Source organism: Lotus japonicus, unplaced genomic scaffold (assembly GCF_012489685.1).
Source record: "Lotus japonicus ecotype B-129 unplaced genomic scaffold, LjGifu_v1.2 AP026985.1".
NCBI lineage: Eukaryota > Viridiplantae > Streptophyta > Magnoliopsida > Fabales > Fabaceae > Lotus > Lotus japonicus.
This window is the reverse complement of record NW_026645412.1, coordinates 96,035-121,808: the sequence shown is the minus strand read 5'-3', so window position 1 is coordinate 121,808 and position 25,774 is coordinate 96,035. Positions and strand designations below refer to the sequence as shown.

At 38.2% G+C, this 25,774-nt stretch overlaps 3 protein-coding genes and 1 pseudogene across 3 annotated transcripts; 2 read left to right on the top strand and 2 right to left on the bottom strand.

Moving 5' to 3' along the window:
• The first annotated feature begins 8,136 nt into the window (after positions 1 to 8,136).
• LOC130727288 (uncharacterized) lies at positions 8,137 to 10,730 on the top strand (annotated as a pseudogene).
• A 3,061-nt stretch (positions 10,731 to 13,791) lies between these two features.
• LOC130727296 (ACT domain-containing protein ACR10-like) lies at positions 13,792 to 17,710 on the top strand. The gene is made up of 6 exons (XM_057578403.1): positions 13,792 to 14,178; positions 14,492 to 14,707; positions 15,260 to 15,365; positions 15,729 to 16,065; positions 16,383 to 16,667; positions 17,293 to 17,710. Exons 1-6 carry the CDS (start codon positions 14,025 to 14,027, stop codon positions 17,428 to 17,430), a joined length of 1,236 nt encoding a protein of 411 aa, XP_057434386.1. The 5' UTR covers positions 13,792 to 14,024; the 3' UTR covers positions 17,431 to 17,710.
• Positions 17,711 to 18,020: 310 nt separating this feature from the next.
• LOC130727287 (uncharacterized) lies at positions 18,021 to 20,893 on the bottom strand. Its single transcript, XM_057578392.1, has one exon. It carries the CDS (start codon positions 20,891 to 20,893, stop codon positions 18,290 to 18,292), a length of 2,604 nt encoding a protein of 867 aa, XP_057434375.1. The 3' UTR covers positions 18,021 to 18,289.
• Positions 20,894 to 22,897: 2,004 nt separating this feature from the next.
• Positions 22,898 to 24,720, bottom strand: LOC130727286 (uncharacterized). Its single transcript, XM_057578391.1, has 5 exons — positions 24,146 to 24,720; positions 23,881 to 23,962; positions 23,428 to 23,519; positions 23,175 to 23,318; positions 22,898 to 23,044 (listed from the first exon to the last, which is right to left on the bottom strand). The coding sequence occupies exons 2-5, from the start codon at positions 23,927 to 23,929 to the stop codon at positions 22,898 to 22,900; spliced, it is 432 nt and encodes a 143-aa protein (XP_057434374.1). The 5' UTR covers positions 23,930 to 23,962; positions 24,146 to 24,720.
• Between the last annotated feature and the right edge of the window lie 1,054 nt (positions 24,721 to 25,774).

The window sequence follows — 25,774 nt, the reverse complement described above, 5'->3', positions numbered from 1 at the left end:
CGAGATGAATGTTCATAGTCTCGTTATCAAAACCGATTCTCAGCTCGTGGCGAATCAGATAAAGGGTGAATATCAAGCTAAGGATGTGCAATTGGCAGAATATCTAGGAAAGGCGCAGGAATTGATGAAACACATAGACAATGTTTAGGTGAACCATGTTCCCAGAGAAGAAAATACAAGGGCTGACGTACTTTCCAAATTGGCAAGTACTAAGAAGCCAGGCAACAACAAGTCAGTGATTCAGGAAACTTTGAAAAGCCCAAGTGTGAATGAAGATGATGCAGTCATGGCAACTGGGATGGTGTCAACAGATTGGATTGAAAGGGTTAAAATGTGCTTACAGGCAGATGGAGCTGACTTGGCTTTATTTTCAAAGGACCAAATCCGGGAGGCTAGTCACTATACATTGCTAGGCGATCAGCTTTACCGCAGAGGCGTTGGAGTTCCTTTGCTGAGGTGTGTGACCAGGGATGAGGCTGACAGGATTATGTTCGAAGTCCATGAAGGCGTTTGTGCAAGCCATGTGGGCGGAAGATCTTTGGCTGCGAAAGTATTAAGGGCAGGATTTTATTGGCCCACCTTGAAGAGTGATTGCATGGACTATGTCAAGAAATGCGAGAAGTGTCAAGTTTATGCTGATTTGCACAGGGCACCACCAGAGGAGTTAAGTTCCATGAGTTCTTCGTGGCCATTTGCTATGTGGGGCGTTGATATTCTTGGACCTTTCACTCCAGCAGGGGCGCATGTTAGATTTGTGTTGGTTGCTGTTGATTACTTCACAAAGTGGATAGAGGCATAATCCATGGCGAAGATTACTGCAGAAAAGGTCAAGAAATTTTATTGGCAAAAAATAATATGCAGATTTGGTGTGCCAGCAACTATGATGTCTGACAATGGAACACAATTTACAAGCAAGAAGGTCAGAGATTTTTGTGATGAAATGAGAATTGAGATGAGGTTTGCTTCTGTTGAGCATCCGCAATCTAATGGTCAGGTAGAGGCAGCAAATAAAGTCATTCTGAATGGTATAAAGAAGAGACTTGGCGAAGCAAAAGGTTTATGGACTGATGAACTGCTAACCGTGATTTAGGCTTACAACACGACTCCCCAATCCACTACTGGGGAGACACCTTTTAAACTTTCTTATGGAGTGGATGCCATGATTCCAGTGGAGATATAGGATGTGACTTTCAGGGTTGCAACTTATGATGAGGATCAGAATCAAGACAACAGGCTGATAGATCTGAATTTGGCTGAAGAGGTTAAGGCAGAAGTCAGGCTTAGGCAGGCTGTAGTCAAGCAAAGGTCAGAAAGGCATACAATACCAGAGTTGTTCCTAGACACATGCAAGTGGGCGATCCTGTTCTGCGAAGAAAAGCAAAGGGTCCTGATGATTCAAAGCTATCACCCAATTGGGAGGGCCCTTACAGAATCTTGCGTGATCTAGGTCAAGGGGCTTATAACTTGGAGGAGTTATCTGGGCGAAGGATTCCTAGGGCTTGGAATGCACATCACCTGCGTTACTACTACAGCTGAATCGCCAGCCAGCGGAGTTTTGTTTAGTGTTTTTATTTCCTGCTTTTGTGTTAAAGACTGCGTATTGTGTTTATTTTATGTCTGTGTGTTTGTCTGGTAAAAACTACGTCTGTTAGTTTGTGTTGTCAAGACTTAGTGTGCCGCACTCTTTTCTCTACCTGAAAAGGAGAGTTTTTAACGAGGCGTTGCACATCATTAAAATAAACAGGTATGCACTCTTTTCTCTACCCCAGGCGGGAGAGTTTTTAACGAGGCATAACCTTTTAAAAATATTTTTGCCTTGATCAGCATTATATTTTCCTCCATTTTTGTTACTAATAACCTTAGGTCTATCAATTGGGCGATGTCAGACAATTGAGAAAGAGTAAGTCTCTTAAAACTAGAGCATTTGACCACGAATTCATGAGCATAGCCTTGATTTGGTTTAAGCTTACCCAAATCAAGCACCAGCCTCCATGCGAGCACATTTAAACATCGAAAGTTTACACATTTCTGATAAGTTATACTTTTTGGTTCACATCAAAAAGTGCAAAGGCCTTATGAATTCAAAGAATAGTTATTCAGTAAAGCAACTTCAAATTTGTTTGAGTGTTGTATAACAAAGTTCTCACTTTGAATTTTAAAGAAATATTTTGATAGGCTACATCATTATTTCTTGGCGTTTATCGTAGGAATCAAAGGGCGAAAGTGAAAGGTACTCAAGCAGTAAATATTCTCATTTCTCATAGATAAGGCTTTGAATGTTAAACCAAGTTTATAATTATGCAGGTTCTTTAAAATTGAGAATATGCTTAGCCTTTAAAACATCCTTTAATTTCGTTCATGTTTGAAATCTTTTTGAAACAAATTGACATTTTATTCAAGTTTTAACTTCATTCATGATTGCAAATTGTGCGAAGTTATGATTTGCAATCAACACAATGACTTGAAGAACTGGATAGCCATATAATTATTTTCTAAGTGTGGAAAGGAGTATACATGTGTGACTGAATTTCCAGTTACAAATGGATTAAGTTAGTCTTTATTCATTCAGATATTTACATATATTCCTAAGCCCTAACTTTAGATTGCTGGGTCGAATTCTTGGTTTAGATCGTTGAAGACCATTTCTTCCTTTTGTTAAGGTAGAGTGTTAGAATAAAGGAAATAGATATATAAAGTAGAGACAACAAAAGACATACTTTATATTACTAGGGAAAACGTTGAAAGCACTACACTGAGGGGGAAACAAAAGCATAAGTACAAGTTAGGAAAAGAGAAAATAGACAGAAATTGTTAAAGATTGTTCAAAAGGGCCTAGGGCCCAACTTTGTTCTTTCTCTTCACAGGCGAAGGATTAATTGTTTTCTCCTTCGCCCTCCATGCCATTGTTGTGGTTGTTGTTGTTGTTGTCATCGTTGTTTTTGTTGTTGTTTTCTTCCTCTTCTTCTTCTTCTTCTTCTTCTTCACCTTCATCCTCCACATTAAAGTTTGGAACCACCAGTTTCCCATCAACGATGCTTGCATATGCATTGCTGCCCTCGAAAGAAATTTGCAAGTCCGGATTCAAAAACTGGATTTGTTCCTTGGCTTTGTCAAAGCCCTTCTCAAATTGCTCACAGAGGGAGGACTTCAAGGCGAAGATTGTTGCAGCTTGTTCAGAGTTAGATTTCTTCAAATTCTCATTCTCAGAGGCCACTTGTTGAGCCTCCATCTTGATTTTGTTGGTTTCCTTTTCCTGTGTTTTCAACAGGGCTCTACTTTCTTCAACAGCTTTCTTCAAATTTTCAGTCTCTTCAAGAGATTTCTTCAGAATCTCTACTTCCAAAGCCAGATCAGCGGCTTTCTTCTCGGTAACTTTGTTGGTTTTCTCCAACAGTTGCAGGGTTGACTTCAAGTTTAGATTCTCTTTTTCCTTGGCCTCAAGTTTCTTTGTAGTGGAAATCCCATCAAAGCCTTTGGATTCTAGATCAATCATCTTGGAGATTGCAGAAATCTCCAAGCCCTTAGTCATTATAGCTTGACAGGCCTCCTGAAGCCCAATCTTCCTAATCCTTTCCCGATCCGCCTCGAACACCAAATTTGTTTCCACCAAAGAATTGAAGTTCACTTTGGAGTCCCAAAGGGAGGTGATTTCATCTGAGGCCAATTCTTCAAATTCCTTTAAGGCATTCTTCCACGACGGAGGAGGGGTGCTTGAAGAGCCATGTTGGTTACCAGTGCTCGAGCCGTCCTTCACCATGAATTTCTTCATGGTGGATTGAACTGGAGTTCTTTCCGCATGAGAATCTTGGGCTTTGGCTTTCCTTTTTCTTTTTTGCGGCAGAGTGGAGGCAGTCCCAGAGTGGCTGGGCTCAGGTTCCGTTAATGATTTGGCAGGCGAAGGTTTCTTTTTCATAGCCTCTTGTTCGCGACGGAAACACAACAAGTCAGATTCGGATATGCGAGCATTTTCAGCTGTAGAAAGAAGCAAAGAGATAAAGGATTAGAAAAGCAGTATCAAGTATTAAAAATATTTATGGGTATAAGAAAGACTCTTACCAACAAAATTACTCAGTTTACTTTCACCATAGGCAAGGTAAAAGTCTGGCAGGTTTAGTTGAATGGTCGATAAAAATTCAACTTCCAACTTTTCTAAGGGCGTAAGAGCAGAATCAGGGAGTTTGCGGATGAGTTCAGGTTTGTTGGTCCAATAAAAAGGGAACCTAGGGCTATCATCATCAAAATAGAAGGTGTCTTTGCATCTTTCTGTTTCTTTTACTTTGAAAAATTTGGCTTTCCAGTGTTTATAGTTGCTCCTATAGAGGGAAAATAGGTTGATTCCCCTGGCGATGGACAAACAAATATGTTCGCCCCTCATCTTCATGCCAGCAGTCTCGAAGAAGGAGAAAAACTTGTTGCAGGTGGGTACTATACCTAGGCAACTGCACAAGAGCTCGAAAGCCCTAAGGTAGGCCCAACCGTTGGCAGCTAATTGGGTGGGGGCAATGTTCATTAGGGTCAGGGCGGAGCAAGTAAAGTCAGAAAGGGGAAGTTTATATCCTAAGTCTAGGAAAGTAGTTTCAAAGAAATAGGTATGGTTTTTTCCTTTAGAATCAGGCTCACCATAGCAGCATGGTTCATCAGGGTCACAAGGAACTATGTCTAGATGCTTGTCATCGCCGTCAGTCCTAAAGGTATAGTTGGTCAGTAAATCAAGTACTTTTTCTGTGGAGCAAAATTTGGAAAATCTTGTGGTTACTGTGGAGGATACATAAAGAGGATCTGCAAGGTCGGGGTTTCTACGGGCCCTAGGAACTCTGCGGGTACCTTTGGGAGGATTCGTTTTCCCTGAAAGCCAAATAAAGGGAGACTTATTTTAAAATGTTTGAAGATCTTGGTGGACAAGGACTTTTACCTAGAAAACTTTTTTTTTTGGTCTTAGTTTTTAATTCATGAAGAGTGTTCTTTTCTCTGTTTTTGTGGTTCAAAGTAGAGAATAGAGTGTGGAGAGTAGGGATTGTAAGAACGCAGGTGGTAAGAGAAGAAGAAGAAAAGCGAATGAAAAGAAGTTAGAAGGGGACTTACCAGTGTTGGATGCCATGGCAATGATACTGGAGCAGGAAGAAGATTCGGGGTTCAGCACACGAACAATTAAAATTCGCAGAAGAGTGACTCTTGGAGAGTAAAAGAAACTTGGGAAAAGTTTTGGGAAAAGTTTTGAGAGCAGTGATTTGGAACGTTTTGTCTGTGAACAGTTGTGTCCTTTCACCAAAGCGTGTCTTAGGAGTTGTGTCAGAGTTAGGTAAATTTGAAATTCAATTTTCATGCGTTAGTGATAGGCATTGGTTCATAACTTGAGTGGGTTTTTAATGACCGAGGCAACGTTTTCAACGTTTGGTTATGAAACGCCACACACGACATTTATTTCTAAAAATCATATCTTTGTAAGTTTCAAAATATTTTCATATCTCTTTTATGTGACAACAGCACAGGTGATGATGGCCTTGAACAAAGAGCCAGATCACAGAAATGACAAGCAAAGATATTGATCAACACTTGACAAACTAAGACGAATCAAGCTACCTCAGCCCCGACGCATATACAAAGCCTCAAGATGAAAGGCGAAGCTGTTTATCACTTATAATTTTGTGCACTTTCATTGGAAAAGCCTGCGAGCTTTAAAAACCTTGTAACATTTTGGGCGTTTGTATTACCATGTGGGCTTCGTAATAAAGATACACTGCGTCTTAAAATGAACTTTAAGACTGGGTATCTTGTGGGCTTGTGTACTGATATGGGCTGACGAGTTTAGTCTTAGTGGGCTTAAGAGTTTCTGTAATTACTGGGCCAGGCGACCCATGACCCGCACGGGTCAAAACCCAATAATATATAAGAAGGACACCGCCCTTGCGGTGGGGGATCCAATTCACTTTTCACAAACTTGTCTAGCTAATTTTCTTACGTTGCTCTCTGATTGCTTAAGCCTTGGGCTAAGGTTCTATACCGGAACAGCCTCCGAGGATAGTGCCAGTGATGATTCTAACGTAGCCCCATTTCTGAGAAGAATTCCTCATCGATTCGATTCGAGTTCAACCCTACCTCACCACTCTTTCTCTCCTTTTTCACTTGACTTTGGGGGAACTGTTCTCACGATTTGGCTTATGGCTAAAAAACAGAAGACGGTAGAGGAGGTCGCGCAGGAGCGGAATGGAAGAGAAGAAGAAGCAGCGACAGTAGGGTTTCGTGAGAGAGGGAGAGAGAGTCAAGAGGTGTTTGGGACTTTAGATTGGGATTTTGAGTTTTAATAAAATTAGGTTTATGATTTTTATGATTAATATATCCATATAATAAACACAATGAGAAAAAAGTTAATTAGCTCAGATGCCAAGTTATGTTGTTTAATTGGTGTGGAACTTGGGTTCGATTCCCATTTCATTACGTTTTTCATTTTTTAATTTTACTTTTTAGCGACGGAACTCTCGGTCCCTAGTTATTCCATCGCTAAATCGGTCGCTAGTAGCGACAAATAAATCAGTCACTAAAGAATTCGTCACTAACACGGTCGCTACTTTGCCTTGTTATTATTATTCTATTTTTTAGCGACAGGATATTAGGTCTCTAATAGCGACGGGACAGATATAGTGGTCGCCATAGAATCCATCGCTAATACGGTTACTACATTGCTTTGTTATTTTATTCTACTTTTTAGCGACAGATTTTCCAAGCAACGTGTAAACCATCTCGAAGAGCCTTGGCCTCCGCTAGGAAGGGGTTTCCCCCTTGCTCCTGCTTCATAAAACCCTGAACCCAAGTGCCCTTATGGTCTCTGAGCAAGCCTCCTGTACCAATCTTGTTATCTTCAACATGAAAGCTACCGTCCACATTATGTTTCAAGAAATCCTGTTGAGGGGGCCCTCCACACGTTGCCAGTCTATCCGGTCATTGACACCATCCAAAGCATATGCTTGGAGAAGGCGGGTAATTTCATCATGGTCATGGCACAATTTTCTAATTGAACCTTCAACCCCACAATTAGTTTTTTTTGTACATCAGAAAGATAAATTGCGCCGCCCCAAGATCGATTCTTGGACCTCCCCTACCCACCCTACCCAACCCATATGTCCCCCAACTTCTACCACTTGAACTATCTTATGGAGACACAAGGATACGAAGCCCACAATTATTACTAACATACAGGGCCGGCCCTGGGCCTGTGCGGGCAGGCCCACAGCCCAGGGCCTCAGAAAATAGGGGGCCTCAAAAAAAAAAATTTACGTACCCCAGAAAAAAAAAATTTACCCCAGAAAATAAATTTATTTGGCAGTAGCTTCAGACTTGAGTGGGCTATCAACCAAAAAAAAGAAAGACTTCAGTGGGCTCGCATTTGGGCCTGTTCTATTTTAATCCAACAATGGTTTACAAAAAAAACCCTAGTTTTTTAATTAGAAACAATGAAATCATTAGAAACAGTGAAACTTCAAGACTCAAGAGGCTTACTCACGTTGAAACTGAAACGTGCTCTGCACTGAAACAGTGAAACGTCACCAGTCACCACCGCCGTTCCGCCGTGCGCCGTCCGTGTCCGCCGTGCGCCGTCCGCGTCCGGCCGTCCACCACCCACTGTCCACCGCGCCCTTCAAGCTTCATCCACTGTCCACACCGGCGGTACCCTTCTTCTCTCTTATTCTCTTTTTTATTTTAAAGGTTTGTTTTTTCTTACTTTCCAGTGGCAGTATGCATCTTTGATGGAAACTTTGAAAATTTTAGAAATAATTAATGAATTATGAATTTATGATGTAAATTTGTATTTTCTTCAGTTGTTTGATTACTGATTACTGATTTACTGTTCAATTGTTCATGAATTATGAATTTATGATGGCTTTGGATTGTTTTGTAATTTTGTTGTTATTCTTACTTTCTTAGTTTCTTATTTTGTACCGTATGAGTTTTTGGCATGTGAAAATTGAAATTGTAGAACTGATTGATTGCCAATTTGCTAGGTAGTGGAAACCAGTGCACACTGCAGCAGTCATTTTTTATTTACCAATTCAACTTCAACGCTGTGGAATTGATCAAGAACAGTGAGAAAGTGAGAAATTTCACTATTTCAGGTTCTAAATTTGTTTTCATTATTTCCCTATGCCTCCTAAATTGCCTCCTAAGATTAGAAAGTTTGATTCTGGATGTGAGAAACGTAAGAAAAAGAAGAGACTTGATGAGTTAACTCGATCTCAATCAGGAGCTCTTAATAAATTTATTATAAGAGAACCACAAGTTCCCATTGAAAATCAAAATGTTGATGTTGGAATTATTGAAAATATGGAAGAAAATGATAATGTTAATGCTACTGAAAATGATAATTTAGATGCTGAAAATATGGAGGAAAATGCTACTGTTAATGCTACTGAAAATGTTAATTTAGATGTTGAAAATATGGAGGAAAATGCTAATGTTAATGATACTGAAAATGTGAATTTAGATGTTGATAATGCTAATGACAATGGTGATGATATAGACATATTTGATCCAACAGTATGGGATAATCTTGAGTCTAGAATGATTGATTTATTAGCAACAAATGGTCCTAAAAGAGATTTGTCTATTCTAAAGGGTCCTAAAGATAAATCATCTAGACATTTTACGGCTAATTTGTATACTAGAGTTTTACCAAATGGAGAGAAATGTGATAGAGATTGGCTTGTTTATTCTAAAAAGCTTGATAAAGTATTTTGTTTTTGTTGTAAAATTTTTAAAAGAGGGTTTGGTAAAGGTCAATTAGCAAATGAGGGTTTTTGTACATGGTCACATGTTGGTGAGAGACTTAGAGAGCATGAGACAGGCATGGAACATGTTCGCAATATGACTACTTGGTATGAGTTGCGTAAAAGAATGCAAAATTTTCAAACTATTGATAAAACAACTCAAAGGTTGATTGAGAAAGAAAAGGAACACTGGAAAAATGTTTTAAAAAGAATTATTTCAATAGTGAAATTTCTTGCTAAACATAATTTGGCCTTTCGTGGTTCTAATGAGAGATTGTACCAAAATAGCAATGGAAATTTTTTAGGCTTAATTGAAATGTTAGCTGAATTTGACCCAATTGTCCAAGAACATGTTAGGCGTATTACAGATGATAATATTCATGTTCACTTTCTTGGGCATAAAATTCAAAATGAGTTAATACTTTTGCTTGCTTCTGCAATTAAAAATGAAATCATTAGAAAAATCAAACAAGCAAAATATTTCTCAGTGATACTTGATTGTACTCCTGATGTTAGTCACCAAGAGCAGATGTCTTTGATAATACGATATGTGGATATTTCGTCAAATTCTGTTAGTGTTGAAGAATCTTTTTTAGGATTTTTGAATGTCAATGATACAACTGGTCAAGGGCTTTTTGATGTTTTACAAGATGAATTGAAAAGTCTTGATCTTGACATATTTGATGTGCGGGGACAAGGTTATGATAATGGGTCTAATATGAAAGGCAAACATCAAGGTGTGCAAAAGAAATTTTTAGACATAAATCCAAGAGCCTTTTATACTTCGTGTGCTTGTCATAGTCTTAATTTGACATTGTGTGATATGGCTAACTCTTGTGCTAAAGCTAAAGATTTTTTTGGCGTTGTTCAACGCATTTATACTATTTTTGCTAATTCTACTAAGAGATGGCAAATTTTGAAAGATAATGTAAAATGTTTGACTCCAAAATCATTGTCATCCACTCGTTGGGAGAGTCATGTAGATAGTGTTAGAGCTATTAAAACTCAAATGTCAGATTTTAGAGAAGCTTTACTTGAAGTGTCAGATAAGGATCTTGATTCTAAAATAAGAAGTGAAGCTAAATCCTTAGCAACAAATGAGCTTGGTGATTTTGAGTTTTTAATCGCGATAATTATTTGGTTTGAAATATTATCTGCAATTAATGTGGTTAGCAAGCTTTTACAATCAAGCGATATGGTTATTGATGTTGCTATGAAAAAAATAACGGGGTTGATTTCATTTTTTAAGGAATATAGGGAAACCGGTTTTAAAAATGCCTTGAGTCATGCTACGGAAATTGCCATTGAATTGAATAGAATATTGATCCAATCTTTCCTCAAAGGCGTATAATCAAAAGAAAAAGATAGTTTGATGAGAATTTGAATACCCCATCAGTTGAGCTATCTGAAGAGGAATCATTTAGAGTTAATTTTTTTCTTTACCTTGTTGATCAAGCTATTGTATCTCTTAATAAGAGATTTGAGCAATACCAACAATATGAAAGTGTTTTTGGTTTCTTGTTTACTTCTCAAAATTTACAATCATTGGACAATGCAACTTTAGAGTCTTGTTGTATTCATTTTGAAGAGGCATTGAAACATAATGAGCAATGTGATATTGATGGGAAAGAATTATGTATGGAGTTAAGGTTACTAAGAGATATGCTGCCTGCAGGTAATATTGGACCTATTGATATATTGAGATTTTTGAAAGGCATGGATTTTTTCCCTAATACAATTATTGCATATAGAATTTTATTGACTATTCCTGTGACAGTTGCCTCTGCAGAAAGAAGTTTTTCAAAATTGAAGCTGTTGAAGTCTTACTTGCGGTCTACCATGTTACAAGAAAGGCTTAATGGGTTAGCATTGATAGCAATTGAGAATAATTTGTTGGATAAAATACAATATGAAGACTTGATTGAAAATTTTGCTTCAAAAAATGCTAGGAGGGAGGCTTTTTTTAAGTAGTAAATTTTTTTTTTGGATAATATTGATTAGAATATGACATTTTGTTTATGTTAGACACATATTTTTGAAGTTGTTGATGCTATTTAAAATTTAAATAGATAATGTTATTTAAAAAAAATTATTAGGGGTCCATTTTTAATCTTTGCACAGGGCCTCCAAAATGTCGGGACCGGCCCTGCTAACATATTAACATCCTTTACCACCAGCTATCTTCTCTTTTAATAGAAAACTTCATGTTTAATTATATATATACATATTATAAATTTTACCAAGATCCATTTTGTTCCAATATTTTCGATTTTCAACATAAGTGTACTAATATGTATCTTAACGTCTGACACTTTATTTGAGTTTTTTTCCAATAAACAAAAACATGTTTTTTTCTCACATAAAATTATCTTTCTCCTAAGATACTTCTCCAAATATATATATAGCACTTGTTGTGTTTGTGAAATTATTTTTTCTTATAAGCCATAGTGTATATGTGAACATAGAATTGAAAACTACAGTGAGACAAATTTATGGTAATGGTGCAATTTTTTATTTTTACTTATATCCACTTTGATTTTAACTTCTCTGTGATTTGTGATTTCCTACCGATATTTAAACTTGATTATAGTCTACTTGACCCCAGCCCCATGTTTCTAGATATTTTGGCTACGCCCCTGCCTAACAGTGGTAGGAATACATTGGCCAAGAAAAAAAACACATGAATCACTGGCTCAAAATTTACTTTTGACCATAGTTAATTTGATTAAAGTTGATTTTATTGGTATTTAGCCAAAGAGAAATGAACCTTTAGTGAATCCCCAACTTGAGATTTTATATTACTCACGTGAGGGAACCGTGTTAGTCTTTACTGAAAATGACACACGTGATGCTCGCTGCACCCTTCATTTTAATAGATTTTTACCCGATTCCGTTAGATCCGATCCTAGTCATGGGTAGATTCCTTCATGATAGGCATTAACGCCGTCAGATACGAGACGAGATGTGTGTGATACGATACGATACGAGATGCTTCCTTCCTGCCTCTCCGTAAATGAGTTAATGAATATTCAACATCATTTTTTTTCCAACCTGTTCAAGTAGAAGGATTCTGATATTCTTCTTTAACTAAATTTATAACTTTATTTTCTTATTTTTTAGGATTAAATGTTTATGCATTCAATTGAATTCTACTTACTTCCTCCGTTCTTTTTTAATTGTCGTTTTACCATAAAATTTTCCAACCAAGATAATTAATTGTTAGAGGATTTTTTTCTCATTCTACGCTCTCACATCCTAGTCATAAAGTCATAAAGCTAAAAGCTCTCCAACCAAAATAATAATGAATCGTTAGTTTTTTCCACTCTCTCATATTATTAAACCATTTACCCCCAATTCTAATAACAGTAATGAGAATGAGAGTTATTGAGAAAGAAGAGTTATTGAAAAAAGAGAATTTTATAGAAAATGTGAAATAGAGTTATTGAAAAAGTAAGGGTATAATTGACAAGTTGTAGCCTTAAAACATCAAAATGATTAATCTAGGACTGATTAATTATTTTCCTGAAAGGCTTAATTGCACTTTTCATCCCTGATCTATACCTCTTGTGCAATTTTGGTCCCCTTTATTTAAAAGGAGCAATTTTGGTACACTAAAGATTATGATGTGACAATTAGGTCCGCCGTTAGCTTCCATCCGATTTTAAACGGAATATTCTTATCTAGATTCTTTTTTTTGCTAATTACACCACCGTACATGACACATCATCAAATAAATAATAAAATAAAATAAATAAATTAAGCAATTTAAATAAAGAATGAAATTTAACCTATAGAACCCTAATCCCAATTTTCCCCAGCCACCGTCTCTCCTAAGTCCTAACTGCCCTGAATTCTCCAGCATCCACCTTTGAGCATCTTCATCTTCAACCCCTTCATAAAAAATAAAAAAATATTAAACCCAAAACTTCATCAGAACATCTTTCCTTTGTTCTTTCTCTTCTTCATCACCATCAACATCATCTTCATCACCCTCCCTTCCTCATGTTCTGCTCTATTACAGAAAAAAAAAATCCCAAGCCCACACAACCCCATTTTCAGCGTCTGCTTTTTCACCCCAACACCACCACGCTCAACCCCATCTCCACCGGCTAATTCTTCACACCGCGCCACCACCCCCCATCCCCAACCTCACCACCTCCAACGCCATCTTCACCCAATTATTATTAACTTATTTCTCAGGATCTGCAACTCTCTGTTCTCTATGATGCGGAGCTTGTTGTCTGGGGTTGAAGCTCCTCTTCGTTCCCGATTTTCTCTCTTGGGAAACCAGATCCAACAGGAAAACGAACACATGGCTTTAATCCCTCTTCCAAGATGACCCACCGAACTTGACTGCTAATGTACCAGATATGGAACAAGTGTCTGAGGAAGAGTGTTTACAGTTTCATGATGTGTTTTTCTGATTTGGCAGCGACCCAGCCTGGGGCGGATATCAGAGCGGTGGTGGGTTGGTTTATGGGTAATGGGAAGGGGCTTTGGGTGAATGTTGCTGGAATTTCTATAGCTTGTTTTGTCTATGAAGTTGTTGTTGCTTCTAAATTTGTTTCCAGAATTTTTGTTGCTGTTGATTCATTGCCGATGAAGATAGAGGGTGATTAGAGATCAGTAATTTGATTAGAATTAAAGTTAAATGAATTATAATTTTTTTAATTTTGAAATTTTAATTAATTTTATTTTTTATTACGTGGAGTCCTAGTGGCATTTCAGTGGTAAAATGTGTCAGTGCCACGTCATAAATGAGCGCCACTTATGAAAAATCTGTTTGGAATTAAACGGAATCTGACAGAATGATCCAATTGTCACAAATTAATCTTTAGTGTACCAAAATTGCTCCTTTTAAATAAAGGGGACTAAAATTGCACAAGGAGTATAGATCAGGGGCGAAAAGTGCAATTAAGCCTTCCTGAAATTATTAGCCGACACTCCGACAGCTACATTCACTTTCACAGTGCAGCTCTACTACTCATGAATCTTCTCTCTTGTTTTCGCGATATATCGTTGCCTCCAACTTCTCGACAAGACAAGGATTCAACAACACTAACATCAACACTAACCAGTGAAGCACAAGGCATAAAACAAACACAGAAACCTCTGCTCCTCTCTCTCTTTCTTCCCTGCTTCTCTGCACAGAGAAAAACGTTTTCACCAACAATAGCTAATCCTGTTCAAGTCTTTGGTAGTCTTGATTGAATCACACAACATCAAAAGTTCAAAACCAACAACAACAACAACAACAACAAGATTATGGGTATCCTGCACGACGACGTAGTTCTTATCAGGCCACCAGAAAAAGAAGGTGACCCAACTGTCATCACAGTGAATTGCCCTGACAAAACTGGTCTTGGTTGTGATTTGTGTCGTATCATACTCTTCTTTGGTCTGAGCATTGTTAAAGGAGGTAACTCAACATCTTAACTAGCCATGTTTCATGATTCACTCGCACTCATCAAGTTTGCACATACTAACAATCCTTTCAAAATTTTGGAGATGCTGTTTAGTTTGAATAATTGAAGGTGTTTTGGTTGGAATCCATTTAAAGATCAATTTTTTATCTTTAAATTTTCATTTTTGTTTGAATTTGAGAGATGGGTATTTGAGTTAACTGAATTTGAGAGATGGGTTTGTCTTGATTTATGTGTTTGACCCTCTGAATTAGTAAATTTCATAAATTTGAGATTGACACCTTTTTTTTTTGGTTTTATCTGATGAAGACGTGTCAACTGATGGGAAATGGTGCTACATAGTTTTCTGGGTGGTTGGGAAACAGAAGACAAGGTGGAGTTTGTTGAAGAAGAGGCTGGTTGGGGTATGCCCTTCTTGTTTCTCAGCTTCTGGAATCTCTTATTACTGCTCTGACATGCAACCCAAGCCTTCTGATGTCTTCCTTCTTCAGTTTTGCTGTCAAGATCGGAAAGGGCTATTACATGGTAATTTTGGAAAGTGGAAACTGTACTTGGGAATCCTATAATATATATATAGTCTTGGATTAGCAGTTTATATGTGTATTATCTTGCTCTTGTTGATAAAATTTAGATATGCACTATTAGTTAGTCCAATACTTCCTTCTTCATATCAATCCATTTGACTATAATTATAATCTGATATAAATATTGTTTCTATATAAGGTCAAAAATAAGACTTTATGGTTTTGGTTTCTCAAACTCTAGGTGTTATTCCCCCAGACCCCCTTTTTTGTTACTTGTTTGGGGGAGTTCGTTTGATTCTTGTGAAAATGATTCAAATAGGAAATTGAACTTGCTGTTTAAAAATGGCAATTGATGTCATATTCTGAATGCATTCCAATTCTAAAGCTTCATTTGGTGTTATTAATGGATGCATATATCATGCCTTCCCTGAATTTTGCTACCCTTTCAACTATATCATTAGAATGCATCCGGTTTTCATAAGATCATCATTACTTTGTGACCTTATGTTGTGTGGATTTGGTAAAATAACAGTGTGTCTTTATGTTGTGACAGATGTTACAGAGGTTCTTTGTGATCTAGAGCTTACTATACACAAAGTGAAGGTATCCACTACACCTGATGGCAAAGTGATGGATCTGTTTTTCATCACAGATAACAGGTTCTTACATTTTCTATTTTCCACCCTCGCTAGTTAATTTCTACTGAAACTTCTTCATTGTTTTACTTAGACTGGATGGATAAAAATTTCCTCATGAAAAATGCATCTTAAATGGAATTGATGTATAAGGTAGCTGAGTTGAAATTGTTAATATGTGCAAAATTACGGTCATCCTATTAGTTATGTTAAAACCAATTTGGTTTTGCTCAGGAAAATGTTCTAATAAGACAAGTGCATAGCCTTTTAATAGATATCCTTTTATGAGAATAGAAGTTTATTTGTTGATAAATGTCCATTTGATGAAAATTCCATCTCCTTTGAGCTTGCTAGTTTCACACCTTGATCTTCTTGCGTCTATATCAGGGAACTTCTACACACAAAAAAGAGAAAGGATGATACGATTGAAGAATTAGCAAATATTTTGAAGGACACCATCATTACTATCGACATTGAACTGGTTGGACCGGATTTTCCTGTTTGTTCGCAGGCCTCATCATTCCTTCCACCAGAAATCACAGAAAATGTCTTTGAATCAGAGTTGCCTGTTCTGGTTCAAACTGGAACTCTCAGATCAGATTACGTTTCTGTCACGATGGACAACATGCTCAGTCCCGCTCACACCCTTGTCCAAATTATGTGCCAAGACCACAAAGGTCTTCTTTATGACATCATGAGAACTTTCAAGGACTACAACATTAAGGTATATACTAATTCAAAATCTGGACTAAACAATATTTCTGAGAACTGATTTTATGCTTCTATAGACTTTATCTCATGTCAAATTTGCATCTTTTCTATTTTAATACTGCATGATGAAATTACACTTTCCTCCAACTGAGGTTGATTGTCTTAATGCATTTTGGTTTCACGATTTGGGTAGAATCCAAGACATGTTTACTTAGAAGCTAAGACTTGTAAATTTTTGCCAGAAGTGATTCTGAAGCATTTTACCGTGGGTCTAAACATGATTGTGGTTTTCAGTATCCTAAAGTACATCTAAATTTGTCATTTAACCAGATTTCTTACGGGCGCCTCTCACCAAAACCCAAAGGAAGATGTGAGATTGACTTGTTCATCATGCAAGCAGATGGCAAAAAGATAGTTGACTCACACAAGCAGGATTCTCTGTCATCGCGTCTCCGAATGGAACTGCTTCAACCGCTCAGAGTAGCTGTTGTGAGCAGGGGCCCTGATACTGAGCTTCTGGTTGCGAACCCGGTAGAGTTGTCCGGCAAGGGGCGGCCTCTAGTTATATATGATATCACTCTTGCTCTCAAGATGCTTCACATTTGCATCTTTTCGGTAATTACTGATCTTCTTTATGCTTCCTACTTTTTGTGCACTCATAGCTTAAACTGAAGCTGACATAACTAGGTTGGTTAATGGAAGAGTAAAAGCATGGCTTAATTAGTTCAGTTAATGGTAGAGCTAAAGATCAGCATAACTAGGTTGGTTAATGGTAGAACTAAAGCTCAGCGTAATTAAGTCGGTTAATGGTAGAGTAAAGAATGAGTCGAATCAGACAAATGTAATTACTACCCTAATGATAACCAATAGAATTAACAACTAATGATATAATAACAACACACCACAATTGATGAATTATTACCGGCCATGGATGAAACCTAGAAGATGAAAGAATAGTGGCGGGCAATTTAGATAAATATATGATGGAAGCCTGAAACAAGGGAGATTTGTGTTCATTAATATGCAGTTTCTGAAGACTAAGCTAGGTGCCCTTATCAGTTGGTCTAGTCCTTAGAATTCAGAAGAGAACAACAATTTTACCAGACTTTTACTAACTTTGCATTTGCTTTTGTTCTACCACTTCATATATTTTAGTTTACATGTTGCTATTCATAATTTGCTTTCTTATCTTGCATTTCAACAGACATTATGTTAATATTCTGGTTGATTATTTTGACAGGCTGAAATCGGGAGGCATGTGATCGGAGACCGGGAGTGGGAGGTTTATAGAATCTTGCTTGATGAAGGGGAGGGGTTGTCTGTTCCAAGGAACAAGATTGAGGAGAGAGTTTGGAAAATGTTGATGGGTTGGGAGTGATCAATTCCATGGTTGCTATCATGGCTTCATATGAGCCGGCTGTGTACATACAACAAGATTAGCATATATGGTATCATATAGTTTATTAGATGTAATTGTGAATTATGTGGTGTGCTAATGATGATCTTTCCCACGTTATATATCTTAGAGCTCTTGTATTTCTAACTTAATGTTTATGAATGAGAAGGCAGTATAGCAAGTAGATGAAAATGGAGGAAAGGTGTATTTCTCAGAAATGAGATATTGTAAAGTGGTAAATATATTCAGTCCTTTTCTAGTTCTTCTGCTTGCACTTTGTTTAAAAATGAAGAGCATCAAAAGAACCTTGAGAGAATTCAGATGAGTGAACAAGTCTTACATTGGAAATATGGATTGAGAAATATATTAGTGTGAAAATCCATTAACTTTCATGAATTATGACTTAGTGTATGTTTGATTCCAGTTAAACTCAAAGCCGATCCATATCTGAGTCAATGTGTCGAAGTATATAATTGTGTATTTTTTTAAGAATTTTTTCAATCTATGATTTATTGATATTCTCATTTTGTTAGGAACCTAGATCCTAACAATTGAGAACTGTAAAGAAAGTGTAAGAACTGAATTGATAGATTGCTTATTTGATGATAAAAAGGGATTACAACAGAAAGGGAATGGAATCCGATTCTGACACAGAGCTAGGCTCCTATAGGAAGCTCAAAGCTTCCTACTCATATCTCTACTTAGCTTAGAATCAAGATACCCTCTCAACCTTTCCTTCCTCCCTTTATATTGTTAGATGGTCATTACAATCATAATCCTCTCTCTCTCTATTCTGTTAGGGAGTTACTAGTAATCCCCACTTTGCCCCTTCTAGAATGCACTATCCATATTCCTTGGTTGAATAATGAATCAAAGGCTCCTTAGTGACATTTGGGCCTGCTTGGAAATCCCAGGGCCTAACAATACCACCTGCTGAAAGATCAACCTTGTCCTCAAGGTTGAAAGATGGGAATTGACTCTTGATAGTGATGTTGTCTTCCCAAGTAGCTTCATCGAACTGGCCTGTGCTTGGACATAAAGAAGTCTCAGACATTCTCTCCTTCAACTTGCCCCCTTTCTTACCAAGTACAGAAGGTTCTTCTTGTATAAGTGATGAGCATCGCACTACACTATGAGCCTCCTGATAATGTTTGTTGACGAGTTGAGAAAACTTATCCCAAGATAACTCTTCCAATTCGTTATCCTGAACCTCATTTCTCCCAATGCCAGGAGAAGTGAATAATGATTGTGATTCGCCAAGCAACACCCTTAGAAGATGTACATCCTCCTCATTTAGAAAGTTCGTAATCAAAGATTCTGCATAACTTAGTAAAGGGCGTAGATTCTTGCTGACAGAGGCAGCTTTAGGAACATCAGAAGCAAACGAAAACCCAGGCAGCAAATTAGATAGATCCATTTGCAAGTATTCCAGGACCCTGAGAACAAAAAGGTTCATCTCTTGTGCTTCACATATGTTGGGAACCAAACAATGAAGATTTGCAATGATTCGTAGATCCTGTGATGAAGTATTACCCAGAACCCGCCCAACACCAAATCGTGTGCTTGTAGTGTGGAATGCAGCAGCACTGTCAGCTTGTCTAATGAAAGTCTCAGCCAATTCAGAGTCTTCTGTAACCATGCATTCAGTATGAGCACTTCCATGGTTATTGATGTGGTCAATGGCCGCAGACACACCTTCTGCAATTACAACCGTGCAAGCAATTGAGCTGTCCTCAAGATGAAAAGTGCTCGTCTCAGAAATTTTTAGCAAGGCACTGGCTTTTGTTCTACCAAACAGCTGAACACCTTCACGATGGAGTTCAAGGGTGAGCTCATTAAGTCCACCAATACATGACAGTCCCTTGTGTCCCAGAAGAGTTTCCATTGCATTGCCAGCTGCGGGGTAATCAGTATCTGCATCCCTAACAGTCTGCTTTTCCATATTATTATTAGCAGACCTGTCAACATATACACTACAAATTCCATCAGCATGTCCAAGAACAGGAACTTTTGTTGATTCCTTGATTTGAGGAACAAGCTTATTACTGCCTCTAGGAGCCCTAAGATCTATCACTTCATCAAGCTTCCATAGCTCTGGAATTTCATCTCTTGAAGTCACAAGACCAAAAAGTTTGTCACGAGACCTACCCTCTGTCCCAAATTCGTTGTATTTGGCATTCTCAGGTGATTGAAATCTGTGCTTTCTCATGGATGCCACTACCACCTGGCATATACGTGTGGGGAGGCTGCCTCCAGGCTTCTGATTCCGATACAAGCTCGTTCCAGAAAAGAAACTCACCTCTGCAACAACCATAGCCACTGCTGGATTGTTAAAATTCCTCAGACTCAGCTCTCCATCATGACCTTCTTCTTGTTCGTTTACCTCTCTGGCAAGAACGTTTCCCTCTGCAACTTCTTCACCGTCTTCCTCAGGTAATTCTGGTTTTGCTATAGACCCGTTTTCCTTTGGTCCTTTGACCCAGTCCCAATCGGATCCTCCTGTGTGACCCGACCCCGTAAATCCGGTTGTGTGGAATTCTATTGGGCCTTGGTGCTCTATGTTAAATAGTAAATCCACTATATTCTTTTCCTTCCTTCTTTTTGTTGGCAGTGAGCAGAACTCCTTGGTTTTTATTTCTTTTCCTTGTTGGGCCAGGCCCATTAAAAGGAAAAATACACCCAACCCGTTTTGCTCTTGACGTTCCCCATCTCTTGCGGTGAGATGTTGTGCGCCTTCCACAACCTTCCCTCTCCTTCCCGATGCCGGCGCGCCGTGGGTCTCTAATTTCGCCGCCGCCGTACGCGCTCGGTGCGCTACCGTGTGACGATCTGAGTCCGGCGGTTTTTGTGGTGGCCGCCCCTCCCAATCGTACCCTAAATCGCTGATCTGAGCCTCCACGACTGATTCTCCCTTCTTCTTCCCTTGAATGTTGCCGATCTGCAACTTCTCCATTGACGATCCTTCGAGAAGCTTCTTGAAGACGATGACCTCCTCTTGTCTCCCCAACGCTTCTGCTGTGGCTTCCTTCCCCGTTGTCGGAGACTTAAGTTCGGCTTCCGCCACCGTAACAAACGCTGAGTCTTTCCGCGACGCTTCCCTCTCGGTCTTCTCCGGTGAATTCGCCTCAGGTTTTGCTTCCTCCTCTGAAACTTCTCTGTTCTCCAAGCTTTCCTGCTCTGAAGAATCTAGACTTGGTTCTGGTAGGTATTGCTCTCGCCGTTCTTCCTCCGCTGCTTCATCGGGAATCTCCTTCCCCTTCGATCGCTCTATCATCAGCGCCAACGATGAAGGTAGATCCTTCACCGCCGTCGTGATCGCTGCTAACGCCGTTCGCACCTCAGCGAATTCGTTCGCCAACGCGTCGAGTTTCGCCTCCATCTTGGTCGCTGTTTGCTGGTTCCGGCGAAGAACATCCGTCAAAGCGAATCCGGCAGGTCGGACCATTTTGTTAGGAACCTAGATCCTAACAATTGAGAACTGTAAAGAAAGTGTAAGAACTGAATTGATAGATTGCTTATTTGATGATAAAAAGGGATTACAACAGAAAGGGAATGGAATCCGATTCTGACACAGAGCTAGGCTCCTATAGGAAGCTCAAAGCTTCCTACTCATATCTCTACTTAGCTTAGAATCAAGATACCCTCTCAACCTTTCCTTCCTCCCTTTATATTGTTAGATGGTCATTACAATCATAATCCTCTCTCTCTCTATTCTGTTAGGGAGTTACTAGTAATCCCCACTTTGCCCCTTCTAGAATGCACTATCCATATTCCTTGGTTGAATAATGAATCAAAGGCTCCTTAGTGACATTTGGGCCTGCTTGGAAATCCCAGGGCCTAACACATTTCATTCACAAATTCACTTTCTATCTATTTATAACTTCTATTTCAACCATCTTACTTTTTCTTTTCTACCTATTTCTTTCTTCTCTCCAATTCATTCCCACTTATATTGGAGTGCAAATGAAACTTAATTCAAAATTTTCACCCATAATATGGCAAAGGCAGTTCCGTTTTGAAATATTATTCAGACTGCAATTACACCCATTCTTTGAAATAGAAGAGATAGAAAAATAAAGAAATATATTAGGTGATTCGATAGAACAATACAAAGCGAAATCAAGTAAAAACATGATGAAAGAAAAAGTTGTTATGAAAGTAAGACCCTAATTTTTACCTCCGAATAGCAATTTCCATCGATTAAAATGTTATATATTTAGATGTCTGTAATGATATTATGGCAAATAAGTATTGTAGACATGCAAGATAAGATATAGAGTTGTCTAATTGACTCATGATAAAGTTTGGGTTAAATAACTCATCATCCAATCACATTGGAGATAAATGAGTTGAAAATAAATTAATAAATAAAATATAGAAATTTCAACTCACTTATCTCAAATGTGATTAGATGATGAGTTATTTAACCCAAACTTTATCATGAGTCATTTAGACAACCCTGCAAGATATACCTTCACTTTTTATCTATCTTTTTCTTCTATCATACATCACATTAATTATTTTTCCCATTTTTATGATCTCATTCCAATTTTTTTTAAAATGTTCGTATTATGCGAATGTTTACCTATCACTTTAGATGTTTCAACATAAACACCATGAGTTGTCCCCCGTACGGACATGTAAAAAAGACATCATGTCAAGTCGAAGACTCCTAAAATCTGCTTTTAATTCATTATTATTACTTTGTCCTTACGTGTTCCACGGTTCTTAATTAGGGGTGTGTCTTGTACTACAGGTGACTATGACTCCTCTTGTTCGTTCCTGCTCACATTTTATTTTTGGACCAAGAACCAGTAGTATTTGTCAATCAATATCCCAACGTGGCAGTATATACCCTATATTCATATCTTAAATTCTACCCCACCAAATCAATGAAACTTTGGACTTTTTGTATTGATGTGTTTCCATTATAGACTCCTAGGACAGCTTCTAGCGATTTACATTTCTTGCTAAATGAAGGGTGGAAAACGATGTTCTTACTTCCCAATTTTGCAACGTAGATTTGATATACATATTAGTGACAGTTTTTATTCACCGCTAATGTTTGTGGGGGTTAAAATCAGTCAGTAAGGTGTATGTCGAATGTATGTGCACCACGTACCAGCACCCTTAAATGATTGCAGTGGGAGGTATTTTTTAATTGTGGGGTTGCTCTGGAGATTGCAAATCAGGAAATGCCAGCACTGGTTTTACTTTTAATTTCTTACCATTTCGATCAATAGTACAAGAAGATCACATGCTTTATGTCTCAGCTATTTTTGTGTTCTGTGTTCACATTTTGCTTATAGTACTGGTTCATTTGATTAGGATAATTTGGATATAGTAACACACTAACTAGCACAATGAACAAGAAGGCAAAGAAGAACTGAGATATTACATATTTACAGGTCTTCTTAACATAGTTGATTCATAATTACTACACATTAATTTACAGTTTCCAATATACTCCTAATTTATGCAAGATGCCAGCAACCACTCCCCAGAAAGTGATTTCTGCAAAGATCACATATAACAGAGTTCCCAACCTCTCTGAGTGCCATACATTGTTGAATACATGATTCTGTATCCAATTTACCTGTTTGATTGTTTTCATGTGACATAAAAATGATTAGCATCCCTAGTCCTAACTAGTTATTTAATAAGCATGACAATTAAGTGTACAATATACATAATATAAATGAAAGAGTAATTTATAAGGTTCTTACTAGTGAGTTATCAGGATCTTTGTAATACCATCCATTTACAAATGCTGCAAAGATGCCCTGAGCTGCCATCACAAACACTAGCATTGCATTCATTCCAATCCATTCCAAAAACAAGAATGGAGTACGAAAGCCCCAAACATCAATCTGTTTCATCATATTAATCAGGCATATTAAAGAAGAATCATAAGATGGAAGAATACAAAAAAGACCAATGAAGATTTTTTCTATTTAAAAACTTCATATTCCACTTTACCACTATGTAGAACACAGAGAAGACAATTCCAGCTGCCCCAGCTGTGAAACAAACATAGCTGAAGCTGTAGAGTTGCTTGTTAATTGGGATAGCTGCAGTATTCAATGGAAAATTTTGTAAGACTTAACTTGTACTAGTGGTATATTTCCTCAACAAGTTTTAACGAATGTGTTTGAATTTCTGTTACCAAAGTCTATTTGGTTTGTCATTAGAAAGTACGAAAACAGGAAAATGACATATCTCGATGCACTTTTTGTTGAAGTAGCAAGCCTTGAGATGTTTTATTTTAGTGTTTACATATTTTCTAACGGTAAGACAAATCGAAACTTTTGATTGGAAATGCATGTCTCACTACAGATTGATGAAATAAAGTGTTTTTTTTTGTGTGTGATGGTAACAAAATTCCAATTAGCACTCATTAAGAGTTGCAAGGAACATGTCTCACTAGCTCACCATTTGTAAAATGAAGGATGATGCCTAGGATCAATAACACAAAGCCCATTGAGAGCCATTGCTTGAGCCTCTCAGAATGACCCTGTCGAAATGTTTTACGCATTAATTAAGTACACATTTGAAAATTCTTTCTAAAGACAAAATCAGTTTTATGAAGAAGCTTCTGTAATTGATGATTATGAGAAAAGAGACGCTGAATCAAAACATGGTATAATTTTCACTTATGAATCAAGACAGTTTTGTGCATAGAGGTAAAGTTTGTAACCTTGAAATGAATCAAGACATGGCCGTAGTGGATGCCAATGGTGCCAGAGAGGATAGCTGATATGGAACTAGTTAAAAAGAAGCAGTAGAAGACTGTTAAAATGAATTTTATTCACCTCGCGGTCCTCGAAAGTGTCAAACGTCCGTCACTTTAGTCCTTGGCGTTAAAAAACACAAACGGAAGTTAATGGAAGGTTGAGCTGTAACGTTGAATCTTCGTCTCCTTTATCATGAAATAATGAAACCTCATAAAATCCCATAACCTCTCACACTTAAAATAAACCAAAAACATCTTCAACACCTTAAAAAAAGAGAAAACAAATACTCACACATAGAAACACTCTAACACAAAGTTTCATTTCAGATTGGAGCATGATTTTCATCAAAGATTGAAGCATGATTTTTTAGTTCGCTACACTGGGTCCAAAACCCATGAATTTAATCACAAATTGAGGCAACACGATTTCACAGCAGCCATAACAGAAAAATATATGAATCTCAAGCTCTATTCATGAAGCAACTCAAAAACTTGTTCAAATCTTCAAGCTTTTCTTCTCCCTCTGAACACCAAAATAAAAAATCTTTAAAACCCAGGATTATATGTTGTAACACAATTTGAACATAGACCAAGATTGAAAGAAGTAAACAACACACAAATTATCAAAACCCAGATGCCAAAAAGCAAAAAGCAAGGAAATTTGGAAGAAACAACACATACCCATTAAAGTTTATTGTTCTGCTACACCAAAATTCTCTCAAAGGAAGAAGCTTTGTGGTTTCAATTCAAAGCAACAGTGGATTTTTTTTGTTGATGCAAAACGACAAAGAGAACAAAGGAAACAAGAAAGCAAAAAACCCTATTGCATAATAGTCATATAACCCAGCGAGTCAGCAAGAAGCAAGGCCTCCATTTCAGGAGGGGGATCCGGGAGGAGGAGGAGGTAAGCATGCTCCTGCACAACACCTGCTTTCGCTAAAAATCCGCACACGGATTGCCTTCACGTAAAACATGAGCCACCCGGACCATCCAATCTCTGTTCAACAGCTCCAGAATCGAGCTGACCAAGACGGCTTCCACATGAAAGTGAGAGGGGGGTTGCTGGATCAGGTTGACAGCCAACACCGAATCAGAGAAACACTCTACCTGGCGATGTCCCGAGTTCCAAGGTAACTTCAAACCGTGCAAAATGGCTAGAAGCTCCATTCGAAGAACTGACCCTTGAGCACCGTGTCCCATGAACTCACCAAGCCAGCCACCATTAGAGTTCTGAACGCACCCACCGAACCCCGATCGAACTGGCTCACCCAAGGAGCTACCATCATAGTTAACAGCGACTGCAGGAGCCACCGGAGCTGTCGAAGACACCATCCGAGGTGGAGCAACAGGCTGCGAGGAGGACCATAACTACAGCAGAAGGCTTCGATGCTCCTGAATAGTGTGCAGAAGCTTTCCCTCCGGAATTATAGTCTGGGCAATGGACGCTTGATTCTGAGCTTCCCAAATGCCCCAGACGGTAGCCAAACCCGACGCTTCACCTCCCTCAAGCACACAACGGAGCCAGTCACGAGTGTCAACCGCTGCAAAGGATACATGGTTGGGGGGAGACCCATCTGAATCCAAATTCGGCGA